Genomic DNA, 14,369 nt, shown 5'->3' with positions numbered 1-14,369 from the left:
ACACAAGCAAGAATTCAGACATAAGGAAAAACCTGTAGTAAGTGCAAAAAGTGCTTCAAGTGCGATTGGTCAAAGGTGTTGCCATCAAGTTCTGCCATCAAGTTTTCAGACCAGTCACATAATTGTAAAACCATTTCCATGCATGAGCGTGTGACTGAGTGTCTGTGCCAAAGACCACCACCTGTTTTAGGCAGTCAGAGGCTGAGTGAATTGGAACTGCAGCTGAAACAAATCAAAGGCAACAGACGGCAGCTTGATTTAGTTTTAGGGAACAAACAGTTCGGGATACACTCCGTAAACTCAGCAATGACAGACAGAAAATCCACCTTGTGTGCTGTAACAGGAGTGAAATGTGATACTGAGCACGGGAAAGTGAGTGACCCAGAGGAGGAGGAAAAGCATACATGTGCAACAGGAGATACAAGGAGGACGTGGAAGATCCCGTCCCTCCAGGAGCTAGAAGAAGTCCTGCATTCAGCTACACGTTCCTGTCGCCATGGAGATGAGGTGTGGCCGAATCTGTATCTGGGTGACATGTGAGTGTCCTGTGCTGCATTTAAAGGTCCCATACTGTGCAGATTTTCAGTAAATCAATGAGAGTCTCACATCTTTCCAGGTTGTCTCTTTTTAAAAAAAAATTAGCTAAAAATTCTGTAAAGTTGTTTTATTTTTGCTGTGAATGTTTTAGCAGTTTTATCCCCATTCTCAATGGGATGTTTCAGTGTCTGTAGAGCAGCTGCTGCTGTCAACGGCTCCACACTCCTTTCAAGAAGAAAACTCTCTCTGCATCTATGACTGACAGCAGATGGAAACAAACCAGCACTTTCTTTTTCCTTCTGACTTTCTGTCTGAGCTATAATTTGGCTTGAAAATACTGCAGAATTCCCACCACAGTTATTGCTTCTAACTCATGTATGAGTTTGTCAGACATTATTGCAATTGTAAAATCAGGATTTTAGTGGTACAGTGTCACAGCCTGGAAATGACGCTGAAGTAACTGTTGGTTAACATGGGTTGCATTTTAGTCTCTTTTTCATATTTGTTCCATTGGCTGACAACAGAAACTGAAAAATATATAAATGAGAAGAACTTTATTGCAAATTTGGCTGCAATAAAATGCAATTTATGTGAGCACAGAGAGCAAACTCAGATGCAAATAGTGGCTACTAAAATTTGACATGAATGTAGCAATTCTCACAGTCCTTTATAGATTTCAAACCGTCCTTGAAGTTTCCACAGAACTCTGAATGTCCCTCAGTTTTACAATTTTCACAGATCTCTGACCTGTGGGCATACGATCACAGCAACATTAGTAACATTAGCAGCACAACATGGTAGCATTGAGGAGTTTTCTATTGTTGTCGGGGCATTGCCCCTTAGATGCTGGGGGTGCATGAAGACTCTTGTCTTCACTTTTGCAGCCAACAGAAGAACCTTTGTTGTGCGTTGAGACATTTTAGAGTTTAGAGGTAGAAGCAGCAACAGAAAGTAAATAAACCTGATGGACTGTGAGGCAGTTGCTCAGTCTGAATGGCTCAACTCACAAGCAAAAGGCAGTGAGAGGGCAGAATTATGCAAAGTTTGAGCAGGATGACGACTGGTTCATCAGCTGATGTAGCAGTAAAATTCTTAGAGTCTTGTAAACGTGGGAGGCTATCTATTTGGACAATTTTGACTTCACAACTACAAGTTTTTAACAACCACAAACACCTTTCAATTCAAATATAAATGCCTTCTATTTGTTATTTTCTGTCAGGTTTATGTCTCATGACAAGTTTGGTCTGTACCAGCTGGGCATCACTCATGTGCTGAATGCCTCGCACGGTAAACTCTGCTGTAAGGGCAGCGATGACTTCTACGGAACCACAGTTAAATACTACGGAGTCCCCGCCAATGACCTGCCTACATTTGACCTTTCACCTTTCTTCTATCCCGCTGCTGAGTTCATTCACCAGGCTTTGACGTCAGGAGGTACTGCCAGCAGCCACGCAGGTTTTCAATGATAATGCTCTGATGTTAAATGATCTGTGTTTTTGATGTGCTTGTTTGTGTCTTTTCTGATGTCCAGGGAAGGTTTTTGTGCACTGTGCTGTGGGTGTGAGCCGGTCAGCTGCTTTGGTCTTAGCCTATCTGATGATTCATCATCGCCTCAGCCTTCTGTCTTCTGTACATTGTGTGCAACAAAAGCGCTGGATTTTCCCGAACCGTGGCTTCCTGCGACAGCTTATAGAATTAGACCGAAAACTGCAGGATGAAGCATTAAATTAATCAAAATAGCACTAACTAAGGAGCAATCCTGCATAATGAATCCATAAGATTGTTCTCATTTAGTTGGCAAAAGTTACCCACCTTCATTTGTATCCTTTACTGTATGCATAAACTAATGTGTCCACCTCCCCTTACTGTGACCTCAGTGGAGACCCTGTCTTTACCCTTGGGCCCTTTGGCATCAATGAACAGGCTAATCAATGGAACAACAACATTAAATAACTCTACATCCAGTCACAGAGAACACACTGGACACAGAGAGCTAATTTTGGAGCCAAGCAGTGTTCAAGCAGCCACCTGCTCTTGTCTCTCACTGAGCTGCAGACTCTGGCGGTGAAGGGACGGAGGCGGCAGCAGCAGCAGAGCAAGAGGGTCTGCTGAAGGAACACAGTGTGACCAGGGCAGAATGTCAGGGAGCAAGCAGCTACAGGACCTGGCACTCATTAAAGAACTGGAGCTCATCTTGGACTCCTGCACTCAGGAGCTCACACCGGTGGATGAAGTCTGGCCCAACCTGTACATAGGAAATGTGTGAGTGTCTCATATTTGTGGGCAGAAATATTTTCCTGCAAGAGAGGAATTCATCAGGTTTATTTGACTGTTAAAGTGCAGAATTAGTTTACTTTAAGCTCCCCTATTTAGCATTTGTAAGCGCTACATGAACACTCAATAAATAGTTTATAACATTATTATGTGGCTATAAGAAACTCTAAGAACATTTTAAGTATTTATTAAACTATCATGTGTCAGCAATAGTAGCATCACTTATTAGGACATGTTTTATATTAATATGACTGTGTTTAACTGTAATGTCATTCATCATTAGCTTTTAAATCAGCCTCAACTCACAGGTGCCCACATGAGGAGTTAAATAAATGTATAAACTCCTATCTGCTTATAACATTATGGTTGATCTGCACAACTTAGGTGTATTAGTGGGACTAATCACTCCATTGCTCTTTATTCCATGTGTGTTTCTCTTTTTGTGTGTGTTCTCCAGGGCTGTAGCACAGAACAGAAAAACATTACATAAGCTAAGCGTCACTCATGTCCTGAACGCAGCACACTCCAAGCAGGGCAGCATCGGTGACCAGAGCTTTTACGGGGACACCTGTGTTTACTTTGGCATCCCAGCAGAGGATTCAGACCACTTTGACCTCAGTCAGTACTTTAAACCTGCAGCTGACTTCATACATGCAGCCCTGAAGAGCAAAGACGGTAAAAAGTGAACGTGAACATGAATGTGGCCTATCAGGCATTATGTTTTGATTGATATTTTCCATCGTGCTCCACAGGAAAAGTGCTGGTGCATTGCATCATGGGCGTGAGTCGATCGGCCACTTTGGTCCTGGTGTACTTGATGCTGCGACAGCGTCTCTCTCTGAGAGATGCTCTGAGGCATGTGGCCCAAAAACGAGCCATTTACCCCAACAGGAACTTCCTGTCCCTCCTCCTCAAGCTGGACGAGCAGCTGAGATGCAAAAGGAGGTTGTGTCCTCTTCTCTGACGTCCCTTTTTCTTTCTTCATGTGTTACACTCCACTTTAACCACTATCGGCAGCATCTGTAAATAATAACGTATAGTCAGAATGATGTAATCAGAGCTGTGAGTCTGAAGGGACTTTTATTTATGCTTGTTTACTTTCATTGCACTTCATTGGAAACTGCTCATGGGAGTTTTTTTCAGAATTGTAAATATCTAATTACATCACAGTTACACATAATGTTTCAGGTTGTTTTTCATATTCAGACTGTATCTGCTTTGTAAATACAGCTTTGTAATTGTAATATTTATTAAAAAAATATTTAGGCATATCTCTGGATTTTCTTGGCAGGTTGTACATAAAAAAATAAATCTGTTTTTTTAAACTATGCACATCATACTTTTAATAAGACTTAACTTTGAGCATTTTGCTGGATATGATAACTTGTCATTCATCCTATAAGAACAATTTTTTATTTTACCAAATCAATTTGCATCAACAAAAACACATCTTCTGTCATCAAAAACATTACAAACAATTCTTAATAACCAGGATCCTACTAACTGTGTCCTTGTCATTCTGACAAAAACACATTATTGATTGTTTAATCATAGCTATATATATTCTTTAAAATTGCATTTCTTACACAAAAGAAAACAATGGAGATCCTCAGGTTTCTCTATGAGTTCAGTGTAGACCAAAATGCATCAATAAAACTGACGGCAAAATAAAATGTTATTAGGAGTAAGCTACAAAATAAAGATTGCAACACATAACATGATGGATCATTTTGGGAAATTTTCTGTTATTTTGGAAAAAATTGGCGCTATAATAGTTATGCTGATGTTATTTAAGTTTTTGACAATGTGGACCCAAAATAGGTAATTTCGCAGGTATATTTTGGACATATTTGCAATCATTCTCAACAAACTGTGCTTCATTCTGAACAATTTTGGACATTTTCATGTCAACATGAACAAATGTTGAGTCATTTTTGACATGTTTATCTCATTTTGAACATTTTGCAGCAAATTCTGAGTTTGTCCTTAACTTTAAATTGTCCAAATCAACAAAACTCTTTTCAAACTTAAATATTCTCCAAGATTGTTCGAAATTTTTGTCCAGTCTCTTTTGGTTTTCCATCCAGGACAAAATATGAACAAATTCAATGGAAGCGGTTTTAAAATTCTGCTTCACGTCTGAATGAACAACCTGCTTACTTTTTCTGTAAAAGTCATGACTGCATTCTTACCAGTTCAGACCAGTTAACGTTGCTGTATCACTTTCAACACAAGTCTGAGCTCCATCCAGTCACATTGATGGAGAACCAGCTGTGTGAAGTGATTTGTGGGAGGGTTTTTCCACATTTCAGCACCAATATTTGTCCACCAACACCAGAGAGAGACTTTCTTCTTGCTGTGTTAATACCGGCAATGTCAGACAGTGAGATAGCAGCGTGAATTTTCACACATGGAACAACAACACCAGTATTTTTTTAATTATCTTGTAATTATGAACTATCTCCAACATGGAGACAAGATCAGTCACTGTGAACTTTTATTAACTTCAGACAGGTGAGCTGTCACACAAAGCCCCAGTTTATTAGCTGCCAGTAAATATTTTGTTACGTTCTCAGGTTTCCCAGCTACAAAATGTTTAAAAACATTCTTAGAATATTACTGTGAAGTATTATAGAAATGTGTTTTTAATTTCCTTTTTGGTTCACATATTGTTTTGTTACAGTCTAGGATGATGTTTCAAATTATTAGCTTCTTTTGTGGTAAAATGTGTTTTGTTTTTGTTTGTGCTCTTAAAAACATTCGAACAATGTTTGGTGATCAGTTTTGTTTTGTTTTATTTTTGTTCCCAGAATGTTATCATTCTATCGTGTTTCTTAAAAACATTCCTTGGCGGCAACATGGTTGCAATGATTTTGATAACATTGTTTGAACATTATGCTGTAACATACCTAAAATTTTTCCAACTGCGATGTTGTTTTTTATTTGGTTCCTTGTTAGTTTTTTTTTTTTCTAGAATGTTCATTTTTAAGGTAGGATAGCATTCTCTACAAACATCCTTGAAACGTTTGGCAATCCTAAAATCCTACCAATTTTTGGTTGCAACATTGTTAGAACAGTTTTGGTTTTGTCTTTGTTTTTTTTTGTTTTTTTTGTTTTGCTTTGTTCCCGGAATGTTCTTCTTACAGATAGGATCACATTCTCTAAATATTTAGCAATAACTTTTCTTAAAATCTCTGTTGACAACATTTTTAAAACATTACACCCTGACATTCTGTGCTATATATTTTCTAAAAGACCAGAGCAGCAGGTGCGACTCTGGGTGGCAACACAGACACATGGGCAACAGTGACGTATTACATAACAGTCGACAGTCATCATGGAAACAAGTGAGCGAATGTTAAGGTTCACAGGTTCGCGCCACATTGTTTTCCATAAGAATGGGACCTCGGGCATGTCGTCAAAATGGATTATATGTGTTATAAAGTGCCTGCTGATGAATACAAGTCTGCAGGAGGTGTTTGTCACTAATGAGTGTATGATTACAGAGTTATAAAAGGAAACGGGCTGCAGTTGTGTGTGGGTGTTTATAGAGCAATAAGAGCGGGCATGGTGGGAGAAGAGTTAGAACCGCCTTGAAGTGAGGTAAGATTCATATGATTGAGGGGGAAGCAGGTCGATATGGGGATCTGTTAGGTTTGTTTGTAAAGTCTGCATGCGTAGATGCATGTTTATACTGATTTATGTTGTTGAGAGGGGATTATTCTGAGGTTTGGCTATTGTTAAGAGATGCAAGAGTGACTTAGAGTTTTAGATAGCATTCACAGAGTATATTCCATACATAGCGAACAGTTAGTGAATGGCCTTTGTGTATTTATATGTGTGTGTGTTTGCTGGTACAGTATGTCTCTTAGAGATCCTCCGTATGAACCCCCCTCAGTCTCAGAGCTGCAGGAGTTCCTGTTGGCAGACAGACGACCGACTGGACACGTCAATCAAGTCTGGCCCAACCTTTACATAGGCAACGAGTCAGTTTACACACAATACAACACACATCGATCCATCTATATGCATTCAGTAAATGAGTGGTTTCTAAGCGGTTCTTCAGAAGCACCATCACCAGTTGAAGAACTTGTTTATTCAAGGGATGATCATCAAAGTACTAGACGGTCTTCATTTTCTTTTATCATTTGCTCTAAAACAGCACAAAATGTCCATCACAATTTTTCCAAGTCTTAACATAGCATCTTATAATATGTTGTTCTGTTGGACCAGCAACCTAGAACCTAAAATACTGTATGAAATGTTTTATTATGAAAAGGACCCGGGTCCTTTTCATAATAAAACAAGCTCTAAAATCTCATGTTTAACTGTTTTTCTTAAAAACTACTGAAACAATTATCAAGTCCTGTCATCAAAATTTAACCAGGTGAGTCAACTATCCTCAATGGTTCCATAATTAACCTATTTTTTTCACAAGTTCTTTGGAGCGCTCTTTGTGGTGCCTTAAGGATCCATTTTTTGATGGCTCTTTTGAGGCTTCTTTAGAGGTTATTTAAAGAATCTCTTGGAATTAAAATGGTTCTTCTGTCACATCGCTGCAATGAATCCTTTTTGGTTCCAGTTAGCACCTTATTTTTCTGAGTGTTCACATCCTTCACTCATACAGGAATGACTGTGTTTCAGGGTGGCAGCTCGTGACAAGGGCACGCTCCACAGTCTGGGCATAACTCACATCGTAAACGCTGCTCATGGGCCCCCCAACCCCGGCCCCGGTCCGTGTTTCTACGTCAACACTGGCCCACGTTTCTACAGAGACCTGACAGTGGATTATTATGGGGTGGAGGCTGATGACGCAATAGAGTTCATCCTCAGTCCTTTCTTCTATCCAACGGCTCGATACATCAGAGCTGCACTGGCCATGGGAGGCAAGTCAACAGTTATTTTATTGTGCCTGATTAGATTTACAGTCAGTGAAAACTGCACAATTTAATGAACCCTAGTCTGCTGTTTTTGCTGAGATGGTGCTAAATTATATGTTTCAGCCTTAAATTAACTGTTTGTAGTGTTTGTAGTGTTTGTAAACGACACCATAATAACTTATTGTAAAAACACAGTCAAATTCTAGCAGCAGTGTTCTGCTTTTCCCAAATACAGTTTAACACAGTAAAATCTGATGCTTTTTTGGAGGCGCAAACAACACTGACCGCTAACAGCAGGCTGTTGTAAATACCAATAGTGTGAACTGAGCAAAACATTTCATGTGACAAAAAAACAGATACAAAACAACACAAACAAGACACAACAGATGACAACAGAGATGATCAATAACAAAAGAGAGACACAAAACAACAGTAAGGCGACAAAACCATCACAAAGGCACTTCAACAAAATGCCATAAATAAGACATTTAAGAAAATTAGATGCAAAATGATACAAACGAGACACAAAATGACTAAAATGAGACACGATACGATTCAGATGACTAAAAAAATAACAGAAACAAGACACAAAAGACAAAAAAATAGACAAAACAACAAGCAGGACTCAAACAAGACAAATGAGGGGCACAAAAAAACCAAAAATGAAATAAAAATTGACACAAGCGAGACACAAAATGAGACAAAAACGAGAAACATAGCTACATAAATGAGAGACAAGAGAACAATAAGAGACAACACGACTAAAACAAGACACATTACTACTGTTACAGTTAATGCTGAACACAGTGGAAACACATATGGTAAATATAGTGTATTATTGGGTCTAGTTACAGTATTAAACAGTAAAGTTCACATTCTACTGTATAGTGCAGTAATCATATACACATAAATTGCAATATTGTAAAAATGTAGTAAAATATTGGTGACTACATACAGCTGCACTTTTCATCGTTTTTCAAATTCTCCTCACAAAATGAACATTATGAGCTTAGTAAAGACTGAGGATTGATGCACGTGACTACATTAGATTGTTCAGATTTATACCACAAAGGGGGCTACTGAGTGTTAGCATTGCTGCATATGTGGTACTGAAGGTAACACTGAACGTCTCTCTGTCCCAGGACGGGTGTTTGTCCACTGTCTGATGGGTGTGAGTCGCTCTGCTACCTTAGTTCTGGCCTTCCTCATGATCACCGAGGGCCTGACGTTGAAGGAAGCAGTAGCTGCTGTCAGACCTCACAGAGACATCTGTCCAAACGCAGGCTTCCTGCAGCAGCTCCGAAGCCTCGACATGAGTCTGGAGAGGGAGAGGAGGAGACGCCGACAGGCCCAAACACTGTAAACACACTCAGACACACTCAAAAACATCAACAAATGCACACACATACGCACACAGACACACACATCTTTACTGCTGCAGAGGTCTGCCAGCCCAGCAGGAGGAAACACCATCTCTGACAGAGCTGAGGCAAATTCTCTGGACTAACAGGAAACCAGTGGCGCCTTTCGATCAAGTCTGGCCGAAGCTCTACATTGGAGATGTGTGAGTGGAAAAATCCAATTCACCATGAAATGTTGCGGGAAGACATTACAACAGATCAGTTTGTATGTGTTGTGTGCCTGCAGGTCTGTGGCACGAGACAAAGCCACACTCTCATCTCTGGGTGTAACTCACATACTGAACGCTGCGGCAGGTCGACATCGGATCAACACAGGTCAGCAGTTCTACAGTGATCTTGAAGTGGAATATCATGGGGTTGAAGCTGCAGATCATCCAGAGTTTGACCTCCAACCTTTCTTCAGCTCTGCTGCACAGTTCATAGACGGAGCTCTGAGGAAAAATGGTCAGTGAGACGATGTAAAAGCAGAAGAAAATCCATAGTTCAGCTACATGAGTGGACTTTTTGAGTGAGCTAAAACTGTACAAACACAACAAAACCATAAATCTAAGAAATTAATTATTAACATACCCTATTTAAAATAAAAAAGGGCAACATCTGGCAGCAAAGGTGCCCAAATAAATACAGTATAAACAGTACAATGATGTTCAAAAGCTGTAGAAAAAAATGTGAAAACCACTGCATATCTGTAAAATTAATTTATTTTTAGCAGATTTAAATACATCAAAATAGTAATTTTACAGTCACATGCTGTGAAAGAACAAATTGCCATTTGTGTAGTTTTGCATTTTTGTTTTTTAAAAAAGCCAACATGTAAGTTAATAATTTTTGTCGGTGATTTTACCAGATATTATCTGTATTTTTTAAAAGAAAGGTAAAAATCTGTCAAATAACAGTTTAAAAATTTGCCTTTTTTATGCTATATATTTATTCTTTTGAATAACAGAAAAAATCTGTAAAACAACAATATTTTTAGCTTATTTAAAAACAGTAAAACACTGTAAATTTACAGTCAAATAGTGAAAAAGTATGTTTGTCAAAAATATAGATTTTTAATGCAGACTTTATTATTATTGATCTATTTTCTTATGGTTTATGTAAAAGTTAATAAATTTTTCTGTGATTTTAGTCAATATTGTTATCTGTAATTTAACAAAAGAGGGAAAATCTGAAAACAGTAAATTGTTGAAAACATAGATTTTTCAAACTTATATATAAATATTAGGCTAAAATCTCCATGTAAGTACATGAATATATAAAATTTGTCTGTGAAGAGTTGTGGATAATCTTAACACTGACCGATACGATACGATGCGACATGTTACGATGCGATACGATACGATGCGTCATGTTACGATGCGATACGTCATGTTACGATGCGATACGTCATGTTACGATGCGTCATGCTACGATGCAATACGATACGATGTGTCATGTTACGATGCAATACAAAATGGTATGATGCTATACGTCATGTTACAATGCGATATGATGCGATACGTCACCTTACGATGCGATACGATACGATGTGTCATGTTACAATGCAATACGAAATGGTATGATGCGATACGTCAAGTTACGATGCAATTCGATGCGATACGATACGGTACGATGCGATACGTCATGTTACGATGCGATACGATACGATAGGTACGATGCGATACGTCATGTTACGATGCGATATGATGCGATACGATACGGTATGATGTGATACATCATGTTACGATGCGATACGATGCGATACGATAGGTACGATGCGATACGTCATGTTACGATGCGATATGATGCGATACGATAGGTACGATGCGATACGTCATGTTACGATGCGATACGATACGATACGGTATGATGCGATGCGATACGATGCGTCATGTTACGATGCGATACGATGCGATGCGATACGGTATGATGTGATACGTCATGTTAAGATATGGTACGGTACGATATGAAGAAACTAGTCTTGGACTCAGGTGCTCCACACTTACAGCTACTTCTGTAACAAACTTTTCAAACTGTAGGTTTGTCACATTATTACATATAGTAATTAAAGTTTTTTTCAGGGAAGGTGTTTGTTCACTGTGCCATGGGTGTCAGCCGCTCTGGAGCTCTGGTTTTGGCGTATCTGATGATCTACCACAGCCTGTCGTTAGTGGAGGCCATCATAGCCATGCGTCTAAACCGAGACATCGGACCAAACTCTGGATTTCTGGAGCAGCTCCGACAGCTGGATCTGAGTCTCAGTTCACAGAGCAGACAGATCACAGAGCAAGACGGCTCTGAAACATCCTGATCTCACATTTGTCCTGATTCGGACACTTTCTTTATTTGAATCAACATTTTCTCTCATAATAAAAAAAACCTGAAAAAAGTTAAATGCAATGAATGATTCTCAGTAAATTACCACTTCTCCAGTCACAGTTAAAAAGCTGATTGCTTCAAATTTTATGTTTCCAGAAATAACTGACAGATCTTCGCACCTGTCCACACATTAGTGACATTCTTATGATGACAGTGATGCAACCTGCTACTCTCACTAAGCTTCTTTTGTTTTCTGGGAAATCATTCATCACAGTTAAGCGTCTTCACCGTATACACTGAAGGAAAGTCATTAGTGTGACATTAGTGGGCTCAGATTACATTAAGAAAGCTATGAGAAAGCATCTGTGCGTGTCACGTTGGAGAGGTCAGGTGTTGGAGTCCAGCAGCCTAAAAATATCATCTAAAAAACACAGAGCCTGAGAGAGCAGCTACCATTCCAGATCAGTATTTCTGTCTCCATGCTTCCTGCAGAGGGAGGCTTCTGTCCATACTCACACATGCGCACACACAGTTCACACATATCTACTGAGGAAAGTTGAAGTTTGGATTCCTGCTCTGATTTAAACAAGGTAATTGATTTCTTTCTGTTTTAATGGATGTATTTTTGTTGTTTTACACTTTAAACAGCCAATATCATGAGTAGTTGAATTTAGTTTCATTCATTTCAGTATACATGGTGCTAGTTCACAACATAAGTCATCTCAGGGCAGAGGCAGTAAGGTCAAGACCTTATAATGTAATAATTTAGAGAAAAACCTGCAGATTCAAAGATCAGACAACTTCAGTTCCTAACACAGTTCATTTTACAAAGATGTTAATGAAATATTTCGGTATAAAGAATGAAAGTGCAGCAGATACAACAGAAATGAAGAAAAGAAGACTGCAGAAAACTTAAATATCTTTCTAAATGGGTATAATGGTTATGAATTTATTTGCTGAAAGAAAGACTAATTAAAAAGGGATTATAAGTAAAACAAGATAAGTAAATAAAAGTCAAATTCTAATTTAATGAGGATTTATGGGTATCAAATAGATTTATACCTTGTAAATCATGGGATTTGATGATACATTTCATAACAGATTTAACTGACAACAAAAGAAATTTAGATTTAAATAAATAGTATTCTCTTTCATCAGCTGAACTGAAACTATTATGCTCTAAATGACATGTCTCATTGTGACATTTCAAACAATAACTCTCCCTGTCTGTGTTTGCATGTGGCTACAAAAAGTCACATCTGTTAGACGATTACAGTTAAACTCACCAGCTCTGAAGTGAAGCTGTGCTGCAACAGTAACCCTCCCAAAAAAATCTCCAAGCTGTGCATAAATGAGTGAATGGAAATGTTTGCCTTGTGTGAAACCAGTGGATCACAGTTTAGTCCCATTTCAAACACAGTTTTTTCAACTTAATTTGTGTGTTCTAAAATGTATTTTCACAGATTTACAAGGTACTTATGTAAGAACAACTAATTTTTTTGTTGGTGTACATCAGATATGCATTGTTTTATTTAGTTATATGTAAATCTCTACTGAAATAAACCTATGTAAATTAATCTTTAAAAACATTAATGTATGAATTCTAAAATGAAAACGAAATGTATTATAATTACTTGCATATTTGCTAACAGCATCCTCAATACATCTGCTATAAGGATATAGGTATATACACTATAAAGGGGTGCAATCAACAGGTGTTTTCATTATTTGCTAATCTGCTGACTATTTTCTTGATTGATTGTTTTGGCCTTAAATGTGAGAAAATGACTCCTGAGAGCTTCTTTATATATATATATATATATATATATATATATATATATATATATAAATGTGGCATTTTGTCTATCTGAGAAGCTACAATCCAAAAAAATTGACTTTTCTGTGGATCAATTAATGGATAAATTCACCGATCAGGGTTTTAAGCCCGCATATTAAAACATCACTGGCATATGGGTGTAAATATTACATCTCCACACAGTGTGGCAGCAGTTAACAATGTGCAAACATTCATTTGGTTTTTGATTAACCTCAGGGATGTGCCTGTTTGTCAGACAGCAGAGGTAAAACATGTCCTCCTGTGCGGTGAAGTCCAAAAGTAGGAACCCGTACGCAGCGGTGCAGATCGACCCAGACAGTGATTATATCACACCAGGAACATTAGACCTGGAGCAGATGTTCTGGAGCGGCGCTGCAGTTCAGTACACACATGTCAATGAGGTCTGGCCCAGCGTCTACATCGGGGATGAGTGAGTAAATAAACCCACATAATGAAGGGATGTTTAGCACAGACACGATAACTCAGTCTGATGTGTCAAAGTTCAGTGATATTCAGCGTGTGTTGCAGGAAGACAGCTCTGGAGCGGCCGGGCCTGAAGGATCTGGGTATCACACATGTTCTGAATGCAGCAGAAGGAAAGTTTAACAATGTGCTGACTGGTGCTGATTACTACAGGGACACAGACATCCAGTACTTTGGTGTAGAAGCTGATGACAAACCCACTTTTAACATCTCCCAGTACTTCTGCTCCTCAGCACAGTTCATCCATGAGGCCCTCAGCCACCCACAGAGTGAGTCCTGGGGAGCAGTTAATGACAGCGTGTTTGTGTGCAGCTTGTTGCTTCTAATGAATCAATCTTCCTCTACTTTTTCTAGATAAGGTGCTGGTGCACTGTGTGATGGGTCGGAGCAGGTCAGCGACTCTGGTCTTGGCTTATCTGATGATGAAACACAGTTTAACTGTGGTGGACGCTATTGAGCATGTGCGACAGCGCCGTTGTATTCTGCCTAATCACGGCTTCCTGAAACAGCTCAGAGCCTTGGACATTTCACTGCAAGAGGAAAGACTGAGACTAAAAAGAGAGATGCAAGACAATAGCACACAACAGATAACATGCCTCTAATTTAAAGCAGATTAAAGTATGCCGTTTTGTTTTTCAC

General features: G+C 38.8%; 5 protein-coding genes across 5 annotated transcripts; all 5 read left to right on the top strand.

Moving 5' to 3' along the window:
* Nucleotides 1-74: 74 nt before the first annotated feature.
* LOC110958661 (dual specificity protein phosphatase 13-like) lies at nt 75-2,268 on the top strand. The gene is made up of 3 exons (XM_022205307.2): nt 75-536; nt 1,757-1,971; nt 2,069-2,268. The coding sequence occupies exons 1-3, from the start codon at nt 139-141 to the stop codon at nt 2,266-2,268; spliced, it is 813 nt and encodes a 270-aa protein (XP_022060999.2). The 5' UTR covers nt 75-138.
* A 33-nt stretch (nt 2,269-2,301) lies between these two features.
* On the top strand, nt 2,302-4,082 carry zgc:153981 (dual specificity protein phosphatase family protein). Its single transcript, XM_022205311.2, has 3 exons — nt 2,302-2,799; nt 3,269-3,486; nt 3,564-4,082. The coding sequence occupies exons 1-3, from the start codon at nt 2,675-2,677 to the stop codon at nt 3,773-3,775; spliced, it is 555 nt and encodes a 184-aa protein (XP_022061003.2). The 5' UTR covers nt 2,302-2,674; the 3' UTR covers nt 3,776-4,082.
* A 2,053-nt stretch (nt 4,083-6,135) lies between these two features.
* dusp13a (dual specificity phosphatase 13a) lies at nt 6,136-11,706 on the top strand. The gene is made up of 5 exons (XM_022205323.2): nt 6,136-6,797; nt 7,456-7,697; nt 8,834-9,255; nt 9,339-9,556; nt 11,173-11,706. Exons 1-3 carry the CDS (start codon nt 6,673-6,675, stop codon nt 9,052-9,054), a joined length of 588 nt encoding a protein of 195 aa, XP_022061015.1. The 5' UTR covers nt 6,136-6,672; the 3' UTR covers nt 9,055-9,255; nt 9,339-9,556; nt 11,173-11,706.
* Nucleotides 9,280-11,402, top strand: LOC127537539 (dual specificity phosphatase 29-like). The gene is made up of 2 exons (XM_051960112.1): nt 9,280-9,556; nt 11,173-11,402. The coding sequence occupies exons 1-2, from the start codon at nt 9,280-9,282 to the stop codon at nt 11,400-11,402; spliced, it is 507 nt and encodes a 168-aa protein (XP_051816072.1).
* A 173-nt stretch (nt 11,707-11,879) lies between the features above and the next one.
* Nucleotides 11,880-14,368, top strand: LOC110958662 (dual specificity phosphatase 29-like). The gene is made up of 4 exons (XM_022205309.2): nt 11,880-12,000; nt 13,483-13,677; nt 13,776-13,999; nt 14,085-14,368. Exons 2-4 carry the CDS (start codon nt 13,499-13,501, stop codon nt 14,330-14,332), a joined length of 651 nt encoding a protein of 216 aa, XP_022061001.1. The 5' UTR covers nt 11,880-12,000; nt 13,483-13,498; the 3' UTR covers nt 14,333-14,368.
* The last annotated feature ends 1 nt before the right edge of the window (nt 14,369 follows it).

The sequence above is a fragment of the Acanthochromis polyacanthus genome, chromosome 15 (assembly GCF_021347895.1).
Source record: "Acanthochromis polyacanthus isolate Apoly-LR-REF ecotype Palm Island chromosome 15, KAUST_Apoly_ChrSc, whole genome shotgun sequence".
In the NCBI taxonomy this organism is placed as follows: domain Eukaryota; kingdom Metazoa; phylum Chordata; class Actinopteri; family Pomacentridae; genus Acanthochromis; species Acanthochromis polyacanthus.
Note: the sequence above shows the minus strand (reverse complement) of the source record. Positions and strands in the feature narration are given on the sequence as shown.